At 47.5% G+C, this 26,393-nt stretch overlaps 1 protein-coding gene across 1 annotated transcript; it reads right to left on the bottom strand.

Moving 5' to 3' along the window:
• Positions 1-7,767: 7,767 nt before the first annotated feature.
• Positions 7,768-26,371, bottom strand: COTL1 (coactosin like F-actin binding protein 1). Its single transcript, XM_085071441.1, has 4 exons — positions 26,182-26,371; positions 25,773-25,855; positions 15,752-15,909; positions 7,768-9,093 (listed from the first exon to the last, which is right to left on the bottom strand). Exons 1-4 carry the CDS (start codon positions 26,256-26,258, stop codon positions 8,983-8,985), a joined length of 429 nt encoding a protein of 142 aa, XP_084927567.1. The 5' UTR covers positions 26,259-26,371; the 3' UTR covers positions 7,768-8,982.
• Positions 26,372-26,393: the final 22 nt, after the last annotated feature.

Below are 26,393 nucleotides of genomic sequence, written 5' to 3'. Positions count from 1 at the left end.
CAGGAGGATTTTGGCCTGAGTGGGGTGTTTGCAAGCTGCTGAAAGCAGAATGGGGGATTTCCTCCACTAACAAGATTTTAAACTCACCAAAAAAATATCCTTGTGGAATGGAAAGCTGAAAGCTGTGCATTGATATTGGGGATAGTTGAATTAACAGGGTGATAATTAATTGGCAGTTGCCCTAACTGGACTCTTCTAGCCTTAGTTTGATATTTATTATCATTTTGCACAGGATTTGCTATGCAGAGTAACCAGTGAGCAAATCCTCCTCGTGTGCTGCCCAAGGGATGAGTGAGTAACTCTCATTCATCCTGCAAACAGTGAGATCGACTTGCAGGGAGCAGTTTAAAGCCTCAAATGGAAAAGTCAGAAAATTTACCAAACTTTTCACTGCTTTCACTTCAGTTTTTGGGCATTTTGCCCTCTTGCTCGAGTGAAGGGTCCTATTCTATGGTGTCCATAGCAGGAGTGTGACCAGAACCTCTCAGAGCTCTACAGACCCAGGTTGGAGTGGCTGCTCTGCTTTGCTCCTATATTAATAGAAGGATTTGTTCTTTCTTGCTGTTTATTCTGTTCAGAGACTTGCAGTATCTATTCATGTGCTGAGAGACTCAGTGATGAGCAGGCAGGTTCTGAGCTGTTTTTCTGGGGTGAAGCACATGCCAGGAGGGCAGAGCTGAAGGTCACTGACCAGTTCCATACCTTGTTTTAATCTGTCACAACTTTTTCCCAGCACATCTTGCAGATTCTTTTTTAAATTTCAGTCCAACGTGCACTAAAATCAAACTTTCTTGGTTTCTTGCCTGGTTTGCATTTAAGGGGATAAGCTTGTGCTGGTTTGATTTAATACCACATCAGTTGTAAAATACTTTTCCCACTGGAAGACTTCAGCTTTTCTGGCTGTGCCAAAAGTAGCATTTGGCAAAAGCCATAAACCCAACTTGAGACAACTTAATCTATTCAAAATGGGTCTGAAAAGGAAAAAGAGCACTCCAGCAAACAAAAGCTTGTGTATCCTTATTTCAGGTTGAGAATCCCATGGCTCTGAGAGGTGAGTTTTGCCTTTGGATCCCTCTAACACCTTTAGACATTTCTATTCCAGCTGTTTGCCCAGTCTAGAGCAGAGCTGACTCACTTTTGCCTCACGCCTGCAAATGCACCTGAGCTCTGGGAAAATGCACTTTGAATCATCTATTGTATTATTTTATCTGAGACAGGGAAGATGTTTAAAGTTCTTAAGGGAGCTGAGATCAAATCTAATCATCTGTGGAGTAGATTTCTAGTTGCAATTGCATTTCCAGTTTGTTAAATCTAATCATTGGTGTTTCAATCTAATCATTGGTGTTTCTTCGATAGATGTTTCACTTGCTTTGTGTTGCAGTGAAATGGTGAATCAGTCAATTGTTTTATTTCTTCCAGAGGTTAATCACCTTCCCTTATAAGAAGTTTGTGTGCATTTTGTTGTTCCAGTTTGTCTGTCTTCTGCCTTTTGCCACTGACCAGAAAAATTCATCTTCTCTCCTCACCCCAAGCCTGGATCACAGTTACAACCTGTTGCCCCATCCCAGTAGGTTTTAACTGGATAAATTTTATGTTGAATCTCCTCTATGTCCCTGGCCAGTGATTCTCAGAATATTCCATCCCACTCACTGCAATTAAATCAGCAGCCAGGGTAAAAAGTGCTCAATTTATGAGTGACTCCTCGGTGCACTCGTGTAATAATCCTCAGCTAAACTGATCATGAGATTGCACTGCTTAAAGCCACTGTTTATCTTTCCAAGCACTTAAGGCATTAAGAGTCAGTAGGAGAGGAAAATGAAATGTTGGCAGAGAGTTGTAGGAAACAAACCTCAACTGGAATATTGAGAGGCTCCATGCAAGGAGGAGTGGATTTATGGTTTGATCTGACAGGTTTGAGCTCTTAAATAAGGCAGATAAAGACAATAAATGTTGTGGCATTTCTGATTTACAGCTCTGATGTGAGATAGACTCACTGCTCTGTACAGATCACAACTGAGATTCCCTATCAAATAATTCCACAGCTGCATCCATATGAACCCAGTGGCAGTGAGATTCTGGAATTTGGATTCTCCAGAAAGTTTGTGTTTTAGAAGGAACATAAAGCCAGATGCAAGATGCTTTATGGAAAACAGCTTAAAAGGGAAGGAAGGTGCTGATTCCTGTAATTTTCAACCCAAAACATTTTTCATCAACTGTATAATTCCAGCTGAACTAAAGGTGTTAGGGGGAAAAAAGGCAAATAATTCTCAAACAGAATGTGGTATCTGGTGACAACCAGCACATGGATACGGAAAACAGCTGTTTGTCTGGGTAGCACAGGGAATATTGACACCCTGAATATTCAAAGGGTGTCAATACCCCTGCCACTGCAAAATAGAGTCACCTTGCATCTAGAAAAGAGAACAGTGCTTCTCTCCACTCTTGCAAGATATTTCTAATAGCCCACAGAATAATTTGTGACTTTATGACACAGATTTATTTCATGACCAAGAGTTGTGGTTCTTTTTTTTTGAAAAATCCTGCTATTTTTGCATAAAACTTTAGGGAGTTTTGCAGGATTCTGGCTCTCAAGAATTGGAACAGCTTTTAGGTTTTATTTTGGTTTGGAACTCAGCAAAATTGAAACATTGACATTTGAAGTTAAATACACTCCTGGTGCTCTTTGTTATGGTAACACACCCTTCGCTGCCACGTTCAAGAAGGGAGCTGAAAATTCCCACTTTGCCTCAGCACACTTTAAATCTTGCCTGAGCCCTGTGCTCTGCAGTCAGATTTCATCTCAGTTTCCTCACAGGAAACTTTTCTTGGCTCATAGTAACCCAGAAATCCCAGCGAGGAGGCAGAATTCACACCTTTCCTTTGGGCTGATCTCACCTCAGCCCCTTTGCTCTCACAGTCTCACTCTGCTCAGGACACCCCTGGGACCTGCAGGATTCCTGATTTTGGCAAAACACTTCTTCCCACGAAAACCAACAGCAGGATGAACTTCAGTGGGACAAGATTCAACTCTTATTATTTTTAAATCATGTCACTAATACACTTGTTGGAGCCTTGCCCTGGTGTAATAAAATCTAGTTTAAATTGCTGAAGGGCTCAGCTGCTGCCTCCAACAGCTGCGTGGCTGTAATTTGCCAATAGGATGTATTACATCCTGATTACAGTTTCTTTTGAGTGATAGGCCAAAATTACAAGGCAGAAATGTGGCTAATCATGATAAAGGAGATAAGTCTATTCATCTCCTGCCCACATTTAATATTTGCACAGCAGATGCTGTTTGTTCCCTTCAGCTGCATTTCCACGGAAATTTGTTCTCATTCTGAAGATGTCTTAGGGTTAATGAAAAGGTTTATTGGACGTTTTGATGGTGGGGAGAGGGAGAAAGGTGAAATATCTTGGAAGGTTTCTCTTTGTTTCCCAGCCCAGATAAACTTACACAAATCAAGTCCTTGTGAGACAAGCAATGTGAGCTACTCCAAACCAGAAACAGATATCTGGGAAAGCTGAGGAGAGCAGGGATGAAGGCCTGAGGGGGCTGTGAATGTCATTTATTGCCCTCATTCCCACCAAGCCTTACAGGCTGCAATTAAACCACCTCTCAGCATTTTGCCTCGCTGGGCCATAAAGCCAAGCTTGAGATCACAGAATCCCAGACTGGTTTGGGTTGGAATGGACCTTAAAGATTATCCCATCCCACCCCTGCCATGTAGGGACACCTTCCACTGTCCCAGTCTGCTCCAAGCCCTGTCCTGTGGCTGTTGGACTGCTAGCAGAGTGAAGAGTCGAGACCTTTCGAGTGCATTGAAAAAGACCTAATTTTATTATTTATTTTACAATTTATATAGACATCAGCGGGCCGTTCGGATTGGACCAATTTAATTCTCCCCCAGGGACTGATTAGCCCAGGTGTGAACCACCTGTATCCAAAAGCCCATTTCAATAACACAAAAACTTTATTTATAAAACACAGAAGAAGAAGAGAAAAGTTCCCATGGGAAAGGATCTGTGTTGCCACACTGTCCAACCTGGTCTTGGACACTTCCAGGGATGGAGCAGCCACAGCTTCTCTGGGCAGCAGAGCATTGCACTGTTATAGACCAGAGAGGACCCAAAAGCATGAGATTTGGGGGCAGAGGAGATCTCACTTCATAGCTTAGGAAGCAATGCATTCCCTTTCACAGTCCTTGGCTCCAGCCTGGGGAAACCCATGGGAGATGGCTCAGTCCTTCCTGCAGCTCCCCTGCTCTGTCGGAGATGCAGTGCCAGCCCCGGGTTGATGCTTATCCGCCGGGATCCGGGCAAGGAAAGCAGCCTGGAGCTGAGCTGGCAGCTCCTGCCCTGCCCGAGCTGAGCTGACCCACTCTGAGGGCTTTAAAACAAGGTCCGTGTTGGTGCTGTGTGCTGGGGCACCGAGCTGAGCCCTTCCCACCGTAACTCACTAACACCCGAGTGTCCCTGAGCCCCTCTCCGCACCCTCCTCGCTGCCTTGTGGCTAAATCCCTTCACCCCCCGAGCTGGAGAGATCAGATCCCCCCCGGTCCCCCAGCAGAGCCTCCTTAAAGGGTAATCTGGCATTACACACCCTGCGGCCGGCAGGCTGTAAAACCCCGGCGGTTTCCAGGCGCAGCGCTGCCTGCCTCAGCTATTTTCTCATCTCCCTTCCTCCTCCTCCTCCCAGTGACAATGTGCCTCTCACGTGTCGCAGCAGCTCTGACTCAGGGCACCCTGGCTGTCCCCACGCTCCAAACCTTTGGGTACCAAATCTTGCCCTGCCCGAGGGCTGTTCTGGTGCCCCAAACACATCCTGGGGGTCACACATCCACCCCTCCCTTGTCACCATCTGCCTGCACTGCACAGAATGAACTCATCTGCTGCGTGACTCTGTGCTCAGTGAGATTTTTGGAGGCTATTTCCCTCGGCTCTGCTGCTTCCTCCCAGCTAAAATTGGATCCTGCATCGGATCTGCTGCGCTGCTAATGGGGATGGATAGCAAATCCTTTGGCAGTGCCAGATATAAAGCAGCTATTGAGCCTTTTCCATCTGTTCCTGGCCAGACAGAGCTCCCAGTGCTGCTGACACTGTCCCAGGGCTGGGGGTGGCACTGCAGGGTGGCCCAGCCCGAGTCCCCACACCGGGCACAGCCCCACGGAGCCACAACACCAGGGACACCACAGAGCACAGCAGCGAGTCCTTAGAGCCTGGGGAAAGGGCTGATGAGGCAGAGCTGAGTTTGAATGCTAAATGGACACAAAATAGGGTGCCTGACCCTATAAAAATGTGTTAAAAATGGAAAAGGGACTGCCTGTCCCATATGGTCACCAGCATCAATCCTGGGATGCAGAGTTATCAGCACTGCTGTGAGAAGGGGAGGATTGCTCACACCCAGAGGCTGAATTCCCTGGGCTGTGGGGCCCTGGAACACATGGAACACAATAAAGGCCTTTCCTAAAGAAGGATATTGTGCTCCAGGAGGAGCATTAGTGCAGTCTGGTTTATACCAATAAGTAAAAATACAATTTGCAGGAAGAATTTCTTCACTGAAAAGGTTGTCAGTCATTGGAACAGGCTGCCCAGGGAAGTGGTAGAGTCACCATCCCTGGAATTGCTCAGTGAACATCTGGAGATGGCACTCAGTGCTCTGGTTTAGATAATATGGGTCAAAGGCTGAACTCGATGGTCTTGGAGGTCTTTTCCAGCCTCAAGGATTCTGTGATTCCAATCTTCCTGAAACACTCTGGGAACTCCTGATGAGCAGTGCTACAGCAAAAAAAGATATTATTAATTCCTTCTTTGTCTCCAGCACTCTGGGTGAAAACCCAGCCCACAGCAGAGTCCCTGATGCATCTGATGAGAGCAGCAACACTCAGACCCTCAGCTGCACCACTGTGACACTGAGGGTGACACTGAGCAGCCCTGGGCTCTCAGAATAGCCACAAATTCCAATTTATGTTGTGCTCTTGTGATATGCCAAGCATGGGATCCCAAATGCACCACAAACAATTGATCTTAGGCTTTTACTCATTGTCTCTCAGTCTTTCCACTGCTCTGTTTTTGCCAATTGTTTCTTGCATTATTAATGATAAGCACAGAAGGAGAATGCCTGCAAACAGTGGGGGTAAACACTTCTCCAGCCAAGTGGGAGCAGACCCCAGAAATGAGTTTTGGGCTGCAGAACAGACTGTGAGTTACATCAGGCTTGTGCAGGCCCTGGACCAGCTGAGCTGCTCCTCCCACCAATGTAAGGACAAAACACCAATAAAGTCACTCTCCTGAGGGAAGTGGAAACCATTTCTGATACTGAAGTGTAATCAGCATTCTAGAACCAAAGGTATTCAACGGCTAATTCAGATTACTCCTCCAGAAATGGGGAGTGCAGAGGGAATGAAACATTGAATTCTGAAAACACATTTTGCCCCAAACCCTCCCAGGCATCCCCTTGGGCTGGGTGTGTTTCCAGGACATTCTTTGTGACCAAGCTAATCTTCTGTTCGACTGAGGCTTCGACAGGCAGGGACTTGATTAGCTTGGCTGTTGCAGTGCTGTCAGAGGGCCAGAACTGCACAAACAACAACTCCTCAGTGGGTTTTCAGAGCTGACCTAGTGAGAACAGAGGCACAGCAGCAGCAATGCTCCCCTGCACCTCATCCCAGCTTTTCCCCATAAAGTTCTTTATAACATCAGCAGGATGGTATCCCTGTCTGAGAAAATGAAATTGAGGCTGGAAAAAAAACAACTCCACTCATTCTGTTATTACTATCATTCATTAGGCTACTTTTTTCCATAAGAATTTATCCTCATATGACAAATCAGTAATTCCTTCTCGTTTTTCACATGTATCTAATGTTGTTCGTGCAATGCTGTACTAGTGCCTGCAAATATTGATATTCCTGTGGTCAGAATGGGACCTCAGTATCCCACAGAGGTGATTCAGAGAGGGAATATGGGATTTTTCATGTTCTAAGAACTGGGCTGAGGATAGCAAAGCAACCAGAGCCAGGGTGATGCCTCCACTCCCTCCATCCAAAGGCAGCACAAGGGCTCCACTTGTCTTGCTGAGATGCTTTTGAAGGCTGAGAAAGCTGATTTGCCACTGCTGAGCTCTTTCTTGAGCCCCACCACAGCTGGTGGCCATGAATTTCTTGTGATAATGCTGCCAGGCTTCAGGAGCAGACTGAGATTTGTGCCACAGGCTGTCAAATAAAAGTTTATCGTGGCCACTGAAGCAGTAAGGCAAAGCCTCAGAGCATCACAAGCTCTCTGCAAAGCTCCCTCCCACTAGTTCTGTGCTGTCAGTCCTGTGAAAAATGACATTTCCCCTCTTGCAGGGCAAGGTTTAGGAAGTTCTGTCCAGAATTGTAATGCCTCATGTAACCCTGTGCAGGAAGCTGCAAAAAATTGTCTGAAAGTGGTTGTTCTCATTCCCAAATCTCCTCCTGACCTCTCTACATTTATTTTCCGTGGCTGTGAAATTCTCTTTGACCTAATTACAATTCCCACTCGGCATTTTGGCAATGGAGATGCAGAGCTGCTGAGCAGAAAGTGTGTCAGGTGCACTGTGGTCAGCCGTGCCACTCAGAGCAGAGATGAGCAGCCAGAGGCTGCAGGCACTGGGATCATTTTACACCTAATCCAGTGTTTAATTCTCCTAATAGCCCCAAGATTGCAGGAGCTCAAAGCTTTACGCCCAGGATTAAGAAACCTCCTAAATATGGGAGGGGAAGGTGAAAGAACAACAGAGTCGCTGAGAAGTGTTCTTGAAAAACATTTATTTCTGTCATGGATTTAGAGCGCTGACTCCCAAGCCCCACAGGTTCTCCCAACATGGAATTCTGGGGACAGTTACTTCTGATGGGAAAACAAAAGCCATACAAAGAAGCCCCCAAAACCAAACAGTTTGGTACCAAACTGTGCCCAGGTTCTCTCTGGGCCTCTGAATATTTCAGCCCAGCTGGGATGGAGCTGCCCTACTCCATCCCTTGGTCCCAGCTGGAGGATGTTCACTGCCAAAGGCCCCAAAGAACTGAAGATGTTTTGTTTAACTGCAAAATAACCAGGGGGAACATGGGCAGGGAAGGGTTCAGCGGCTGCTATTTCTTCAGACATCATTGAAAAAGGAAATCTATGCATTTCAGTTTCACCTCCTGAGCCCCAGCATTAGGAAAGTCAAATACAAACCCAGAGACCAACGTACACAAAATAGTGACCAAGTGTCCAGACATTTCTAAGCCCCTCATTTGACTGTGCCATGATACCTCCAAAAAAAGCAACAAAACCCACTTCAGGATCGTGGTGGATCTTATTTTGAAGAGGGAGGGACAGAGATGCAGCACAGAGCATAGCAACTGTCAAGCAATGTTTAAGGCAAATTTATTCCCATTTATTAGGAGTCCAAAAATATTTTTTGTTTGTTGGCTTTGTTGTTTAAGCTGTTAGGTAACAACTCAGCTGGATTTTTATGCTTAGATGATTTAATCAAAGTTTGAGGGAAGTCATCTCAAGCTGATCTGAGCCTAGAACAGCAAATAATGTTATTCCCAAAAATATCAGTCGGAACAGATTTTTCAAAAATTAAAACAAGCGATGTTCAGAACTCCCCCAAAACCTTCTTCCCTCAGAGACCAGGTTGAGCCCAAATAAAACACACAGACATGAAGAAGGACACAGTGGCAAGCCTCTAAAACACAGTGCTGAACAGGACCAAAGCAGAGCCAAACCTAAATTCCACAGGTGAGAGAACACAGAGTTATGAGTAAAAAAAGGGGGTAAAAAGCAAAACAGCCCCAGAGAGGGATGATTCATGAGACAGAACGGAAAATAAAAGTCCACTGTATGCAAAAAGGGAGTTCTTAGGTGCAGCCAGAGAAAGCTGGGGAGTTCAGTTGCCTCATCTCTCAGGTGTGTTAGTTGGTTGTGCCTTTGCCCTCCCTGTGGGATCCAGGTGATGCTGCCAGGAGCTTCCTGCCTTTACTCAGTCTGTGCATCATAATTTGCCCCCCCTGCCTTCTTCAGCTCGTTCTTGATGTAATCCTCGTCCAGCTCTTTGTGGTCACTGATCACAAATTCTTTGGCAAAGTTCTGCAAGAGATGAAGAAAAAACCTGTTAAAAAAAAAGGGGAAATTCTCCAAGGAGCTGAGTGAAGATGGGTTATCCAGCTTCCCTGATCTCCTGTGGCCGGGATGAGAAATGGAAAGCTGTTGATGAGACACAGGACTAGTGAAGGCAAAACCCAACACTTGACCTGCAAAAAGTTTATTTATCTATTTCCACAGTCAGTGGCTGCAAGATCCCATCCTGCCCCGTGCTGCAGCTCTTCCTGGAGATGCACAGGCCAGGTTAGGTCAAGTTTCCTAAGCAGTATGTGAAGTAAAACACTCAAAATTATTGACCTGCTGACCGCCACTGACCCTCAGCATAATCTTGGGCAAGTCACTAATCCTCTCTGTGCCCTTTTTAGGACCCCTCCTCCTAAAAAAAGAACAGCAGCACAGCAGAGCACACCACGGTGTGACACCCTGGCAGCTGAGGGGAGAGCTGAAGATTGAGCAGCACCCAGAAGGTGCCAGGAGCAAACACATCTCCTTCTTTTAAAGGGGATTTTCTGCCTGCTCCCCTCATCTCCAGCACACAGCACGGCCAAAGCCAAGGCAGTGCCCCAGACTGGGGGCTGTTCACAGGCTGTTCATTGCCCTGGGGGTTGGTGATCCCCAGTGACCCCAGAGGACACGCTGGGTGAATCCCTGGTGAGCTGCAGGGCAGTTTTGTCCCTGCTGGAGAGCTCTCTGCAGCTGGGATGGGAGGGTGTGAACAGAGAAAACCTTTCTGGGAGCAAACCAGGACCCTTTAGGGCTGTTTAGTGGCACCTCAGGGATTTGTCACAGAGCTGCCATGTGTGTGCACAGCCATTTCAGCAAACACTGCTCTTTGCTGCTTGCTCTAGCATTTCCCTCCCTTCCTAACCACAACTGAGAGCACTGCAAGAGCCTCCCTTCCCCCACCCCACGGAGCACGACAAACACAAACATCCATCACACCCGAAAATATGAATGAAAACTCCAACAGCTCTGCTGTGCCATCTCAGGAAATCTGCAATGCCCAAATCCCTGGGCAGTGAGTTCCCAGAAGGTGATGGGAGCTGCCTGGGAGAAGGAGGCACCTTGTCCAGCTCTCCCTGGCACTGGAACATCCCTGGCACAGCCAGGAGCAGGGGGTTTGGTTGGTTTCAGACTCTAATTCATGGCAGAGCTCTTTATTTGGCATCTCAAGGGTCTCCGTTTGGGATCAGAGCAGGAGGATGCAGCTGAAAGAGCCTCAGCAGCTTTTTCATGCTGGAGCAATGGAAGGGAGAGGAAAACAGCTCCCTCCCCCTGCCAGCCTGCCGGGCTGAGGCTGATCCTGTTTCACACTGGAGGAAATCCTCGCTGCCCAGAGCTGCCGGGGGGAGGGAGCTCCAGGAGCCTTGTCTGCTGTGCTTTGGCTGATGAGCCACACCAAGTGCTCACAAAAACAACCCTGCCGGCAATGCTTGGATTTTCTGGCCATGGCAGACAGCACAGGCACTCATCCATGGCTTGGCAGAGTCCAGGAGAAATGGGAAAGGCAGTGCTTTTTGGAGAAAAACAAATCCCTTTTTTTTTTTTTTTTTTTTTTTTTGGGATGGGAAATAAAGAGGCAAACTGCCCAAACCATCAGATTTAGCCATGCTCACAAGTGTCCTACTTCCAGGTCTCCAGGGTGAGATCTCTGCAAAGCTCAGCTCTAGCTGAGACCAACCCAAGGATTTTCAGCTATTTGATGCTCACTGAGGTGTGCTGCCTGTGTGGGGTTTGAGCTGAGCCTTTTCAATTCCTTTTCTATGCTTCCAGGTTTAACAAATTTTCCTCACCTCAGGAAGCAGATTATCCAGGACTCCCTGATTTCAGGGCAGGATTTTGCCCTGCTTTAGTGAGAACTGAGGCAGGCCCATAAAATAATTCCTGAGAGGGATTCCCTGAGAAATGTGTGTATTTTATAAATGTAGGGAGGGTTTCTTTCAATGCCCACTCTGCAGAATCCAGCTGATTCTGAAATTAAAACTGCAAGTGCACTCATGCCTGAAGACAGGAGAATTAAATACAAAGTAAATATAATTCCTCAGATGCCTTCTCAACTAGACACTTATCCAGATGACTCCTGGGTGATGATCTGTGGGCATCAGCCACGATTTCTCATCAATACACCTTGCAAGGATTGAACAGCATCCCCCTAGCAGTGACCAGATGGGTTCTGCTCCCAGCCACTCTTCAATATCCTCTTAGCTGACTGGGCCACCTCTTGTGGCAGATTTGTGCCCTCAGAGTGCAATCTGGGTCACTGCTATTAATAACTCTTCCTTTATTCCATGCTCTCAGGGTCCTCCTTGGTTCTTCACAGCAGCTCTTACCCACCACAGTGTCTCCTCAAGCCTGGAGGGGACCTTCTGCCCAAGGGGAGAAGATGTTTCTGGTGAGTTTGGTGCCTCCAACTTCTGATTTTAACATCCTGCTTGGCCCTTCTCCAGCCCCAGCCTCCCTCATCACTCTGAACTGACTGTCTGAGCTCTCTGGGGCTGAGCTTTTGTTCAGGGTGCAAATCCTGAGGCTCAGTGCATAACTGCTGCTTGGGCCCTTGGTTTGCTGACATGTGTCTTCATTTCACATCCTCCACTTCCTTTTCCCTTCTCCTCCCCCCAACCCCTTGTAGGCTTTCTACAACCACAGCAAGCCCTGCCAGTGAATTCTCAGCTTTGTCTTCAGCCCAGCCACCAGCAGCCTACAGATAACAAAAACAATGCTGCCATTTATCTCCATCACTCTCACAACACAGCAGTGGCCACAGTCTGGCTGCTTTGCCTCTCAAATCATTGAACAGGACATAGAAATGCTGAGGTTTTTCTCGTGGTTCTCCAGTGCACCTCTCTGAGCACCAAAGGGTCACAGTTTTGCAATCCAACCCCCTGTGTCAACCTCCTCACCAGACTGAAAGGACTCCAACCATGCAGGAGCAAAAAAGCAGCCTGAATCCCTCCTGGGAAAAATGAAATTTGTGCAGAAAGCTCAATTCCCTTACAGACAACTTAAAGGAGGAAAAAAAGGGTGGAGCAGATTGTCTTCCTTTTCCAAGCCTGGAATGTTTAGCATATGGGCCATAAAATTTCCCTAAATTGCCCAGGGGGAAATCTGTGTGGTGCAGATATTGTACCAAACTAGGTCTGCAGAGGCCCTGATAAATCCCAGCTTGGGAAGGCTGAAGCCAGGACCAAAATCCTTGTACAGCCCACAGACACCTGGGCTCTCAGCAGCTATGGATGGTGCCAGGTAGCTGAGCAGCTTCTTGCCATTTTTTATTTATTTTATTTTTACTGGGGCTTGCAGCAGCTCCTGCTGATGCTCAAACCCCTCAGTTCTGCTGTGCTTGATGTCACCACTCCCAATCTCTGGTCCTGTCAGTGCAGATGCAGTACAGAGGAGATGACATCTCCCAAATTTCTTTTCCAGCACAATGTGAGTGTCAAACCTACACCAAACCTGCTCCTGCACTCAGCTGTCAGACTCCAAGCTCAGCAAAAAACCTTCTCTTCAGATCTACTCCCTGCCAATTCTACATGGAGCAGTTCCAGGGAGAAGCCAGTCCAAACCTCTGGCAAACACTTGTCTCAGCACTGGGAACTGCATTTCAGCTGCTCTGCAAATTCTCCCAGTCTGTGCTTCATCCCACTGGAAGAGTCACAAGTCTGTGTGTCAGGCAGGTGACGAGAAGCTGCTGATTCTGAGCCCTTTCTCTGCACTAGGAGTTTTTGTAAATCCATATCCATTTGGTATGGCCATTGCAGTAAACCTGAACAGCAAAAACAGTCAAAAAGGAGAATTTTCTTTGCCTTCCCAGCAGGATTTCTCTCACCCTCATGAGTAAGACTCTCAAAGCCACCGTGACGTAGCTGTTCCCTGTGAGTTTGATTTCCTGACTGCTTCTAACAAAGCTGTTAAACCTTCTGGTTTAATTTAGCTAGTTAATCTTCTGCTCAGGACTCTGTATTGACATGAGAAACCTAAAGCACATACAGGGAGTTCTGTGTGCTCTTCCTCATGAGACACATGAGGGATCCAGAGCAAAAGGGAAAGGTGAGCTAAAAAAAAAGATCTGACCATGAGCTGCAAAGCAGGAACTCAGTAGAGTTGTTGACATCACAAAAGCAGGGCAAATTCCTCACCAAAAATAATAATGAATAAAATGCCACGAATATTTGCTCACAGAAACAGAGCTGTTTTACCCTGAATATGAATTAGGGAAATAACAGAGCACATGACTTTGTGGGGGAAGGAGTGCAGATGAAAACACAGAAGAGTCAAAATCCACGGAAAATAAGTCAGACTGGCAAAGTTTGGGCAATCCCTTTGCTGAGAGGGACATGAATTCAGTCCTGTCAGGAAAAAGACCCCAATGCTGCCTAAGGAAGAGTTAAAATAGTTAAAATCTCCTGGTAGGAAATGCAGCCGTGGAGGGCACCAAGTTCACAGAGAGGAAGCAACACTCAGAGGGAAACCAAGTCCTGTTTTCAGTTCTTTGCTGTTCACATCAAAACCATCCCATTTCAGCACCAGGTGCCTCTCCCAGCTGAACTACTCGGACCAGGCTGCAGGCTTGAGCCAAGATTTCCAGCTGAGTTAAGGAGGAAATGATGGAAAATAAATCGTTGTGGGGAAAAAAAAAAAAAAAGCTACTGATTGCTCCTTAAAAGCATTTTTCTACAATCCAAAAGAAATACAATAAATGCAAAACCCATTTTCCAACAGCATTAAAGAGGTAATAAGGATAAGTCCAGACAAGCCAGAAGACCTGGCTCTCATCTGGTACAGATCAGAAGAACTACAGCTATTTGTAGCAGATGAGATCCATCCCTGTCATTTTACAGTTATTACAGCTAAAAAATCAATTGTCCTTTCTTCCTGAGAGATTTTCTGGCAACCTCCTGCACTTACTACCAGCACTGCTTCCCAAGCCACCTCGCTGTGGATTTTTCTATATAGAACTCACATCTCAAATAATCTCTGCAAAAATCAGAAGGCTGAGAACATACCTGAAGGTCAAGGGAACTACTAAGAGTGAAATAGCTCTGGGATAAATTCCCTCCACTAAATTTCAGTTGGGCTTTCTTGTCCTTGTTGATTTTGACAGATTATCTGCAAGGTCACAGGCATGAAAAGAAGAAAATAGTTCTGCTTTCATCCCACTCCACTCAGAGGGATTCAGTTGCATATGAAGAACTGTTCAAAATACTTGTCAAGATAATTTCTTCTGGACAGGAGATCACCATTGCCATGACATTCAGAAATGCTTTGCAGGGGTTTATAGATAGACAAGGTTGCTCAGTAAAAGTGTATTGAGCACCAGTTGTATTGGTTTTGTATTTCACTACAGACTAATTGGAATATCAAAGCTTTTAAGTAACAGCCAAGAATGGTTAAAGCTTCACCAGATTATTAGCTCGTACAGACTACTAATCAAAGATGAAACAAGTGAAATTGCAAATTATATGTAACAGACCTGAGGGACACATCTGAGCACAGTGCTCAGGAATGCTATTCAACTCAACAGGAATACATTGTCTAAACAGATTTTTAAGAAAATCTTGGGCTTAGTGACTCATGTAAGAGTCATTCATTAGTACTCTATAATTTCATCTTCAGCTACAATTACACAGTTTCAGCTGCTTCCCATGAGCAGAAACTTGCTCTCCTATCTCTCAGGTGTCATGCTGGAAGTTTCTCTGCAGAACAGACCCCTCTGAGTGGCTGTCATTCTGAAACATTTAGCACCACTTCTGGAAGGATGGGAATGTATTATCTTCTTCATTCTTCTTACCTAAATGTAATCTTCTGTATCATATGAACTACCAAAGAGGGGGTAAGCAGGGGGACTGAGGGGAACTTCATTCTCACCCTTTACAGTGTCTTTTTGGGAGATTAATTTAATTATCAGCCCAAGACCATGAACAAGACCGTTTTTCAGGCAATGGCAAGCCGGTTCTCTGTTTAGCTGGAAGAGCTAACCTTGCTTTAAATGCTTCTCCAGATGAAACACTCAAAACATCAGCATCCTCCCCATGCCAGCCAGGTTTCAGCTGTGGCTCCCTGCAGCCTCCCAGGAGTCACTTCTCTCCTGCTGCTGTTTGTTCTCACTTGCACTGAGCACATTTCTCTCTCCCCTGCTACGCCCAAGGCCAAACAAAGCCTGCTCCCATCTAGTTAGCTATTAAGAGTTAGTTAATTGGTACGATAGGGACTTCAGACCTTGGGTGATTAGCTCCACCAACTCACTGTGCACAGACAAAAGGCCTCCAGAGAAGTTTAAACAAGGGTGTGGGTTTTCCTGTTTAGTTTTACCTGCTTCACTTAATACTGCTCTCTACCATTCGATATGGTGTTATTTCCATATCAAGGTAGGGGATGGGAGACTTAGTGGTGACAAGGAGGGGAGTGCATGAATTCCCTTCTCATTAAATATCTGAGGCAGCCTTAAGCTCAAAAGGTGTTTCTTTATGCCTGAGTGCTCAAAGGGCAGATGTTAAGCCTTCCTAGGAGGAAGACAAGGCAATAGGAAACTGTCTTTTTTTTAAAGGATTAATCACTAAGTTGGAGGATGATCCAATCCTTCTCCCCCTCCCTCCTGTTGGTGTTTGTACAGCCAGCAGTGGTGAGAGCAGGAGGAAGAGGTTACCTGTACTACTTCTTTGACCAGAGTCTTGTCAGTCCCAGTTTTGGCTCTCTGCAGGCCACTGACATCCTCTCCAATCCAGGTGATGAGGGCAAACTTGACTCTCTTGCTCATGGCGTCGCCGGTGGTGAATCGGACAAAGCCGAACAATCGCACGTCATCTGCAGGGGGAAAAAGGGACAAAGTGGGTAAAACCAGAAACATCCATGCCATTTTCTGGGGTGAGACTAGTGCTCTCAAGGACCAAGGCAAGGCACTGATCCTGTGCTGCAGTGGCAGTGTTTGGGGAGCAGGGGCAGCACAGGGGCTCTCCTCACGCCCTGTGTTCACAAGGCAGCTTTGCCTGTGTTAGCTCTGCCTCTTCTGAAGCTGAATTGTTGGGAGGAAACTGTGCTGGACACCACACATCACAGAGGAAATGGCTAAAATACAGTCAGGCAGGTCGAGAGCACAGAGCTAACCCCACTTACACATTCAGCCAAATGATTCGTCTGCAGGTCTGGTGAAGAAGGGAAAAATTGATTTCCTGGCATCTCTTTCTTACAGGATAACAGGATTAGGGGCACATTTTATACATTACCAGAAGCTGGCCGTTGTGCAAATCTGATCCTTCCATTCAGGAACATTTCTGGCTCACTTGTAGTATGAGTTTACAAGGAGGAGGGGAGAAGTAGGAACAAAAGAAAAATCTACAATTGCTTGTCCAGGTGTGTTTTTTCTACTCTTTCCAAAGCCCTGGAGAGAAAAATCCTGGATTTCAGAACTGTGCTGATCTTTGTTTCACAGCTGCTTTGTGCTGTATCACCCCAGACTAATTCAGCCTGGCCATATGTATGACAACCTTGCAGACTCTTATCTCAGAGAGTTCCTTCCTCCATCTCCTGGTGACTCATGGGCCCAGGCAGCTGGAAACTTCCTGCTCAGGGCATCATCCCCCTTCCTGCATCCCCAGCCTCCCTGGGATGCCAGAGCCTTCCCCCAGCAGTGGGCAGAGAGCAGAGCAGATGGACACTTGTGCAACTGTGGAATATTCCTAATCGTGGCTTCTTCATCTCTCAGAGGTCACTCGAGGCCTTGCAGAAAGGAGATGACTCAAACTAGAAGAACAAATCTGCTGTTTGAGAAGACTCCTGGTGATCCTGGCTACACTTGTGGTGACCAGCTCAACGTGCCTTAGAGGGATTTGCTGGCTTGACTGATTGCCAGGTGAAAATGAAGGCTCCAGGTGTGGGAATGACTGCAGCCAGGACAGCCCCAGGAGCTCTGGAGACAGGGGGGAAGGACCTCTAAACTGCTCATCCCCAGAAAATAAACTGCTAGAAATCAGTGTAAAAAAAAAGAAATAAAAATTGGGATATCCTCTGCAAGCTGACATATCTCAGAGCTTCTTTAACACTTTGATTTGCCAAAGTGTGAATAAAGACAAATTCCCCTTGATGAAAGAGAAGACTTTTTAAAGTCTGAAAATAATCCACCTCTGCTCTCCCTATTTTGTTCTCTCTGTTCTTTTTTATTCTTTTTGTCACTGACAGAGTAATACTGGGAAAACTGGAAAATGGATGTGTGTGAGCCAGTACAGCATTTAAAACAAACTTCTCTGACGGTTTCAAAATAGAAACAAAGAGAAAGATCTTATTCAGAGGAAAAATCCAGATGGATCTTCGGAAGGAGAGAAAGAATGATGTACTGACAGTGCAGGTAAACAGAACTTCTCCCTCAGTTACCCTGTTCTGGTGAGAGCAGGAAACACACGTGGAGACTCCTGTTTCTGACAGTAAATCCTCTTGCCAAGATTGATTAGAGCCATAAATGAAGCGACAGCCAGGAAATACCCAAGGTGAAGCGAGACAGTAAATCCCCTAACGTTACAATTAACAGATCCAGGAACAAGCCTTGCTTTCCCAGCTCCAGCAGCAAAGGAGGACACACTCTGCCCAGAACTGTTCTGTGGCTCCTCTGGGAACACAGTGCTGGAAGGCAGTTTAGTGTCATCAGGTCCTGGGACCTACTGCACTGGAATGGTGCCACAGCCCTTCCCATGGAGCCCTCAGTTCCCACCCTGAGTTTGTGGGGTTTTCATCCCTGCCCCTTCCACCTAAGGCTGTTGCAGAGCCTGAATGTTCCTGAATGTGCCCCTTTGTGATAAAGATAATGGAGAACATAATGAATTGGAAAAAACAGTGCTTTTTCATAGCAGCACAGAAAGGAAATTCAAGGGATGCCCCATGTCTGGAAGTGTCCAAGGCCAGGCTGGACAGGGCTTAGAGCAATCTGGGAGTGTGGAAGGTGTCCCTGTTCATGGCAGGGGGAGTGGAACAAGATGATCTTTGAGGCCACTTCCACCACAAACCATTCTATGAATTTATCTGTCAGAATAACTTCCATTTTACAGGAACCCACAGCAGCAGCAGGATTTGCTTCCCAGCAGAAAAGCAGCTCCGTGACGCCAAAGAGAGCCAAATCCAGCAACTCCAGCTTTTACCCATGAGATCACCTGCTACTCAGTGACTATGAGCAACTCTTACCTCACCACCCTCAGTCCCAATCCATCTAATGAGCACCTGGGGTTGGATTTGGGGTCTGAGTCACCTCTTGGGCAGACTTTTCCTGGGGCTGCTTCACCTGGGGGGGCTTGAAGGGTCACACCCTGCTGGGTCCCTTCTCCTCCTGTCCCCCCAAGGGGTTTATACTCCCACTGGAGGCACAACAGGCTCTTCAGCTGCCACACTTTTCAGCTCAGTGTATTTAGGACAAACGCGACGCCTCAAGTCTGTTCCATGTGTGAATCGCAGCAGCGTTTCAGCAGCTGCACACAGAGCCGAGAGGGAGTGTGAATTGGAGCCCTGAGCAATTAACAAGTCTCTGTTCCTAAAAGGGCATCAGGGACGGATGGAGAGGTTTTGAGCACTAGCTCAGCCTGGCTATAAGCCTCTCCAACTGCAGGTCGAAATCCCCGAGCAGAAGGGGCTGTTTCACAATTAGTCTGAAGCGTGTTGGGAGTGATAAGGGGATCAAAAAGCAAGTTCTTTCATACTCGCAGATTTCCTCTTTCGCAGTTAATCAGTTCTGCCCTGCCACATCAACTCCCCACGCTGGAAGTCATCATTGCCATCAGTGCCAATTCCCCGAGAAATCCCAAGGCATTAGCATCCACCACCCCCTTCTCACACAAACCAGCTCACGGTGGTTTTAGGAATTTGCTGGGAGTGAGGGGAGCAGAACAAATCACAGAGAGACAGCGTAGATTTCCCCTGAAAGAGGAAATCCTGCCTGGTGCTGTGCAAACCCCTTCCTAAGCCATGAATTTCAGAGCAGAGAGAAGCAAATAACTCATCTGGGGAGAATAGAAATAGCAGCTTTACTTGAGAAGATCTCACAAGATCCAAAGAGCAGAAATTAACAGTGGTAATTCAATTAATACCACTACGCCTTTCACAATGGCTGGACAAACAATGAGGAGCACAATGAGGAGCATCACTTAGTATTTCTCTCCCAACTCTTTCCTTATCAGTAAGGCAGGATTTTCCAAATATTCTGATTAAACTGCCCTTGGCTGTCAACAAAGCTCGATGCCAACCTACAGAGATTTCCTTCATAGGTGCTCTTCCTTTTTTCTCCATCCACTCAAGCGCTTTGGTTCAGCTGTACTGAAAAATTCCCCCACTAGATTAAAATGCAGTGACTCACCAGTGGAAGATAATAGCTGCAGGAAAGCAACGCTGTCAAATCGGCACGGTTCTGAGGCTGAGAGCTCTGAATGGCCAAGGCAGGGATGTGCCACGATAAAAACACTGCTGCCAGCTTCACCTGCCTCACGAGCCAAGGTCACAAGCAGCAGGGCAGGTGATGGGCTGACCTGCTTTTGTGTTCTGCCCAGCAGTGAATTACCACAGTGCATGACAGGTTCCGCCAGGATTTAATTTGTGTTTGCTTCAATTGGATTAATTTTAGATTAATTTGTCAATTTTCCACCTCTTCAGTCAACCCTGTGGTCATGTGGTTACAAGTGCAGACAGAAACATTCCCTATCTCTTCCTACACTGTTTTTTCCTCTCAAACCCTGACTGAAGCCCACAGATCTCGTGCAGTGCTGCCTTGCTCCAGCCTGATGTGTTCATTAAGTCACCTCAGATGTGTCTGACCCCAGGGCCACCACCCCAGGGCTTGGCTGTGGCACCAAACCTTCTCCACATCATTGGGGGTGGCTGATGTCAGTGCAGGGGGGAAATGACCCCACAGTGGCTCCTCTGGCTTCCTGTGGGGCAGCAAAGCCACCAGGGGGTTGCTGCTAGCCCAGTGACAGTCATGGTTTCCATCCTGCTCTGGTGTATGCTGGAGGGCAGAGTGGGACCAAGAAGGAGATCCAGCTCTTCCCTGGAGGAAGGAATGGTGGAGCTGGTTGGGCAGAAGGACCAGGCAGGACACAAAGCTCTCCTTTCCCTGCTCCTGTGCCTCCCAAGGCATGGCAAAGGCAGAGCCACAGCCATTGTGACACTGTCATCCAACATCCCAAAACCAAAGAGTCACCGTCACTGCAGACCTGCACCTGAGCAGCTACTCCCACAAAAATCACTGGGAATATTCCCTAGAGCCACACCTGAGCACAGCAAGGGCCAGGCTAAGCCCAGCCCAGCTGGCAGCCAGGAGGACATCGCTGTGACCCTGCCAAGAGCACGTTCCCACAGGCAGGGAGGGCACAGGGGCAGCGTGACAAACTCCCTAAGCCACCCGTGGCCCCAGGTCTGCCTTTAAATAGCCAGCAAGGGAAAGCAGGAGAGATGGACAGCAAGGAGGAAAACAAAAGCAGTGGGAGATTGATTTACAAGGCCCGTTTTAGCAACTTAAGATGCAGCCAAATGCAGATAAGCACCTATCTCATTATATGTCCTCGTGTGTTTTTACAAATCTTTCCTACAACCTGAGGTGCCAACGTAACCCTGGTGAGCTCTTAACTCAGAGCTCCTCCTTTTTTATGTGCAGCCCAGGCTTTATGGGACAATTGATCTAAACCCCAGAAAAACTCGTGTTTTTATTAGGAGCTGATTCTATTTCTATTTTCTAATATTTTATGTCAACCCCAAATGGTTTTATAGGGTATTTATTTCAGGCCAAAGATTTTCAGTTCTTCCTGCTGCTGAATGCCCAGTGTGGTTTTGGTCTGATCTTTTCAGACACATGAATAACTATCCCATTTCATGCTGTCATTGCAATTATTTATCTGGACTGGGGCTTTCCAAATAAAAGGCTCATTATTTCTTTTGTCAGAGATGCATGGAAAACAGCTGTTCACATATGGCATGGTGGGGGCAGGGGGGAAATACAGTCTTCTGACCACTCCATTGCTTAATGGCAGAATGCACACTAAAAAAATTAAATTTTTAACCACAGACAGAGCCAATGTGATGCTCTGCTGCCTCATAATACAGACACTGAGGCAATGTCCGGGGCAGTCAGGTATTACTGACACAAACAAAAGTTTCACAGGATGTCATTTCAGTTGAAACTCATTCTACTCTTCTCAGCAACAGCCTCACCAGCCCAGTTATAAGACTTTGAAATTAAAAAAAAAAAACAAAAAAAAAAATCTAAGGGTTTTCACATCCTTCCACACAATGACCTTCAACTCTTATCTGTTTCTGGCTTCAAATACACCAGCTCAGCTATTTTTTTTCAGAGTGTACTGATGGCAGAGAGTACTAACCACCAAATTAATGCTTCCCCTGGAGCCAGGCCATCTGAGGAGGCAAGAGCTGTAACTGGGCAGTAAAATGGATCAGAAGCCTTGAATTAAGTCCTTGTTTAATGCAGAGGTAATCTGTGCTGTTAAGCCCAACCAAAACAGTCCTCAGCCAGAAGACACAGGGGGTGTCTGCACTGAGTGCTCAATGACCCTGACACAAGGAATGGCCTCAGCTTGATCTCCAGTCCCTTTGGGTCAGACAAGGGCCAGCACAGGCTGAGCATTGGTCACTAGCAGGACTGCAAGAGGAAGAGCCACCAGCAGCCACCTCCTAACCATGTGAGGATGTGCCTTAAACCAACCTCCTTGGCTTTATTTTGGGACAGGCTGGAGGAGAGGTGTTCACACCTGTGGGGGTGGCCTTTGCACAGTGCCTGGCTCTGAAACAGTCTGCTGCCTCCCAGCCAGCTGGGAAAGTCACTGACCTCCCGAGGGAACTATGAACCACTGCCAGGAACTTCCAAAATGCTGAGCCCTGGGATTCCCTGGGCTCCAGGTAATTGCTTTTTCCCTTCTGCTGCCCACTACAAAGAGTTGAGTGGGAAGGAGTTCCTGCAGTGCAATGTATCAGCTCTTCTGATGCCAACTGCAACAGGAGCTTTCACAGTTTTGAGAATTTTCCCTGTTGGAGTTGTGACACAGACCTTGTGACAAACAGACCTTGAGAGTGACAGCACGATAGTGACTGACATGCAGAAACCCAGGCTGTGTTTGCAGCATCACCCTGGAACCCTGAACCAAAGGGCACTGAAGAAGCTCTTCTTTCCATGTTTCCTTCCTTTAAGGGTGGCAATTGCTGTCCCCAAACAGGGAGAAGGGAACATGTGATAGCTGGATGATGCTGTTTGTTAAACTTCTCTGCTCCTACACAAAGCTTAGGGAAGAGCTTAGGAATAAAATTCCTCCAGGCCAGGATGTGTAGGATGCAGGTGTGATGTGGGACATCCACCTGAGAGCAGAGCAGTGCAGGAGTGTCCCCACAGCAGGGACAGCAGCAGCTCTGGCTCAGGGCATGGCCTCACTGCCCCAGCCCAGCTGCTCTGGCACAGGAGCTCCACAGACACCCAAAGTGTTTGTGCAGAGCTGGTTTCAGACAATGCCTCCCTGAGGTGCTACTTCCTCTAAAAAAGGCAATTTCAGTTTCTCTCCTTTCCCTTTGTCCTCAACCACACTGCTTCCCCGGGGTGGTTTCAGAGTCAGTCATGGGCTGGACGTGGGAAGGGTTATGGATGGAGGGGGAAAAGCAAAATTCCAGCCCTGCTACCAACAGCCTCTTCCAGCCCTCCCTAAACTCTGTTTTGTCCTGAGGCAGGACATCCACTGGACTTCCAAACTGGCACAAAAGCCATCCCTGGTCTCAAAACCACAGGAATTAGCACTCAGTGACCCTGCCAGGGCTCCCATCCAATGCCCAGGAGGGGAGCAAGGTGTACAAAGGTGCTTTTAAATAAGAATGGCTCTTCAAGAAAGGAGGTACAGGGATGTTTGGAGCTCAGAACAGCCCTGGAACAGCTGCTGCAGGAAGTGGAGCAGAGCGAGCTCTGACTCTTTGCACACTGAGGTTTTCAATCCCAGCTCCAGCTCTCACCTTCAACCACCAAATCATGCTCTGCTTCTACCAGAGGCAGCTGCAGCACCTTGTGGCTTTCAGGGCAGTGTTTCTCACACAACAGGAATACAAACCAACCAAGCTTATTCTGATACCGGGGTTTTCATTATTTTTATTCACATTTTCTGAAGTTGTTTGCATTGACAGCAGCTCTTCTCCCCTCCAACAAAATGTAAAAGGAGATGGCAGAGAGCAATGGGAAAGAGATGTACCGACAGGAAGGAATGATATTTAGCAGCTTGTCCCATCCCTTGCTACTCTTCTTTACTGACTTTGTTTCAGTAGAAATGTTCCAACCAGCTCTAGTTCTATTTTCTTCCAGATGGGAAGGCAAGCTCCAACTTCACTGCTGGCACAAGGTTTGATTCCTGACTGTGTCTAGCAGGCCAGGTGAAGAAGGTTTGCTGTACAGATGGATGGAGGCTTCAAAACTTGCATCTCCCCCTTCCCCAACTGCTGCACCAGAATTCGTGGGTGGAGGAAGAGCCTTCCTAGCTCTCAACCAAGGACTAGGTTTTAGTCCTCAATTTGCACCTCAATTTGCCTTTTTTTGAAGCCTCCAACAGCTGTGCTCCAGAGGTGGCTCTGAGGACAACTTCTTGGCCCTGCTCTGCCAGGGAACAGCCCTCACCAGGAGCATGCCAAGGGAAAGGGAAAGAAGGAGCAGGGAAAGGGAGCACTGGAGCAGCTCTAAGCTATTTAGCTCCCTGTTAAAGGTTACCCCACAAGTGCCCTGTATTTAACTCTTCCCTTACCAAGCTTACTTCTAAAATACACAAAATTTCCCTTTTTTTCCCTCTAAGAACACTTCATTATTAGGGCCATACTTTGCTGGTATGGAACAAGATTTCCTTAAGCTGTGTCTGTTTGAATACTCTGTTTATAAACACGGGTTTGGCCCATGCCAGCGATGGCAAGGACACAAGTGTGGCTGCACTCCAGAGTGCAGTGTGGTGTGCCTCCATCAGTACTTCTACTCATCCTACCCAGCCCAAGCAGTGCCTGTGCTCTGCCAAAACCCCTCTGCCTGCTCAGCCACTTCACAAACTGATTCCCTTTGCCACAGAATGGAGGAGAGGAAGTTCTTAAGGGGGTGCCATCCAGAAAAAATATTAAAAATCAGCTCAGACAAAAAAAAAAAAAGACATGGACTCGGTAAAGACAAGGAGAGAAAATAATTGGGGAAGGCTCCCCTGCAAGGCTCAGATGTCTGGAGACACTGGAGAAGCTCAGTTATGTTGGCCAGGGGAGGAGACAGAATGTGGCTCTTAGATCCTGAAGTCACTGACCTCCCGAGGGAACTATTAACCACTGCCAGGAACTTCCAAAGTGCTGAGCCCTGGGATTCCCTGGGCTCCAGGTAATTGCTTTTTCCCTTCTGCTGCCCACTACAAAGAGTTGAGTGGGAAGGAGTTCCTGCAGTGCAATGTATCAGCTCTTCTGATACTAACAGGACCTTTCTTAGTTTTGAGAATTTTCCCTGCAAGTTCTCAAGAGCAGCTGGAAACAAGTGGCTGTGTAATCTCAGTAAAACCCCACAGCCAGAGAAGTCTAAACCATCTTGATTCTGCAGCTCCTTTCCAAGGATTAAAATACACTTTTCTCCTATGGTATTTGCTGGTTGATCAAACCAGTCCCACCCTTGGTTCAGTTCCTGGAAGTTCTCCCCTTCCACTCAAAAAAGCACAGCCAAGCCCTGGGACTCCCAGCAGGCACTGATGTTTCCACAGCCACGGGACTGACCGAGTGTCCCCAGGAATTGTCCCACCCTGAGAGGACAGAGACTGCTCAACTCACAATTCCTCCACAGTTCAGACACACCACTCTAAAAATACAGGTGAACCACAGCACTTGACTGTACAGTAACTGGCTGGGCGAGGAAGACTTTGTTATAATCCAGTATTAGTCAAAAACGCTCCCTATTTCCCATCACTTGGTGACATTGTTAACCAGCAGCCAAGACAGGAGGAAAACTCAGATAAAAATCAAAACCCGCTTTTGTGAAACTCATCAAAAGTCACGGTCAGACGGAGTTTTAAACACTCCTCAGTTTATTTTCACTTCCCCCAGGCTTTGTTCCTGCCCTGAACGCTCCACAATCGAGTGCCACGTTTAAACCTGGAGCCGCAACAGTTGCGGTTGTGCAACGCCACAGCTGCGATTGTTCGCAGGGCTGTATTGTTCGAGCCGAGCTTCGCAACGACCACCCTCCGCTCAGCTTTCGAGCTCCTCAAAACCCCCAGCGAGCCTTCCGACTGCAGTCACTTCAGCGCTGTGATTTTCGGAAGAATTTTAGAAGTATTTCGCTCCCGGCGATCTGTGTGACCGCGTCTTTACAGCCACAAAAATCGAGTCGGTTTTGCCCTGAAATTGCATTGCCGAGCAAGGCGAGCGTTGCTTATCAAGCGTTTTATCTGCTTTATGACCGAGAAGCGGTGGAAGATTGTGCAAAGAGAAAGAGCCCAAAGGACCTCAAGTCTAAGGGTGAGACAAAGGACCCGCCGGACTATGGACTTGAGGGAGTTGCACTCCGTGGGGCTGGAAACTCGATCCCGCAGGACAGGGCAGGCACGGGAAGCACAGCACCAACCCCAGATCCCCCAAGTTCCTCCCATCCTTTCCCCCCTTGCAGCAGGAAGGGCGGAAAGGGGCCAAAGCATCGGAACGGAGCTTACCTGTGCACTTCCTTTTAAAGGTTTCGTAGTCTACCCCTTGGTCTCCGGGGACGATCGTAGAGCCATTGTACTTAAACGTCACCCTTCGGGGAGGGAAAAGACAAGGGGGATAATGCAGTTAATAGTCACCTTTCGGGATGGGGGGAAAGAGAAGGGGAATAACACATTTAAAAGTCACCCTTTGGAATGGGGGAAGGGAAGGCGAAGAATACATTGAACAGTCACAGTCTTTAGGAAGGGAAAGGAGAAGATGGGGAAGAATAGACTAAAATAATCCCATCCTTCAGGAAGAGGGGAAGAGGAGAAAGGGGGCAAGGTCTGTTGAAATCCCCCTCTGGCCAGCGAGGAGAGAGGACGGGGAACCCCAGCGCCCCGCTGCCCGTCCGGGGGATGCCGGGGGCAAACCTACCAGTTCACCTCGGTGGCATCGTCCCTGACGAGGTTGTACGCCTCCCTGCACGCCTCCTTGTCGATTTTGGTGGCCATGGGGGCGAAGGGGAGGGGGGCAGCGCGGAGCAGCGCGGAGCTGGGGGGGCCGCGGCCGCCGCTGCTGCCGCACCGCACCGCGCCGAGCGAGCCGAGCCGAGCCGAGCCGAGCCGAGCCCCGCGGCCGTCCCGCCC

This window comes from Lichenostomus cassidix, chromosome 11, assembly GCF_008360975.1.
Source record: "Lichenostomus cassidix isolate B80296 chromosome 11, HeHo_3.0, whole genome shotgun sequence".
NCBI lineage: Eukaryota > Metazoa > Chordata > Aves > Passeriformes > Meliphagidae > Lichenostomus > Lichenostomus cassidix.
This window is presented reverse-complemented; position numbering and strand designations above follow the sequence as displayed.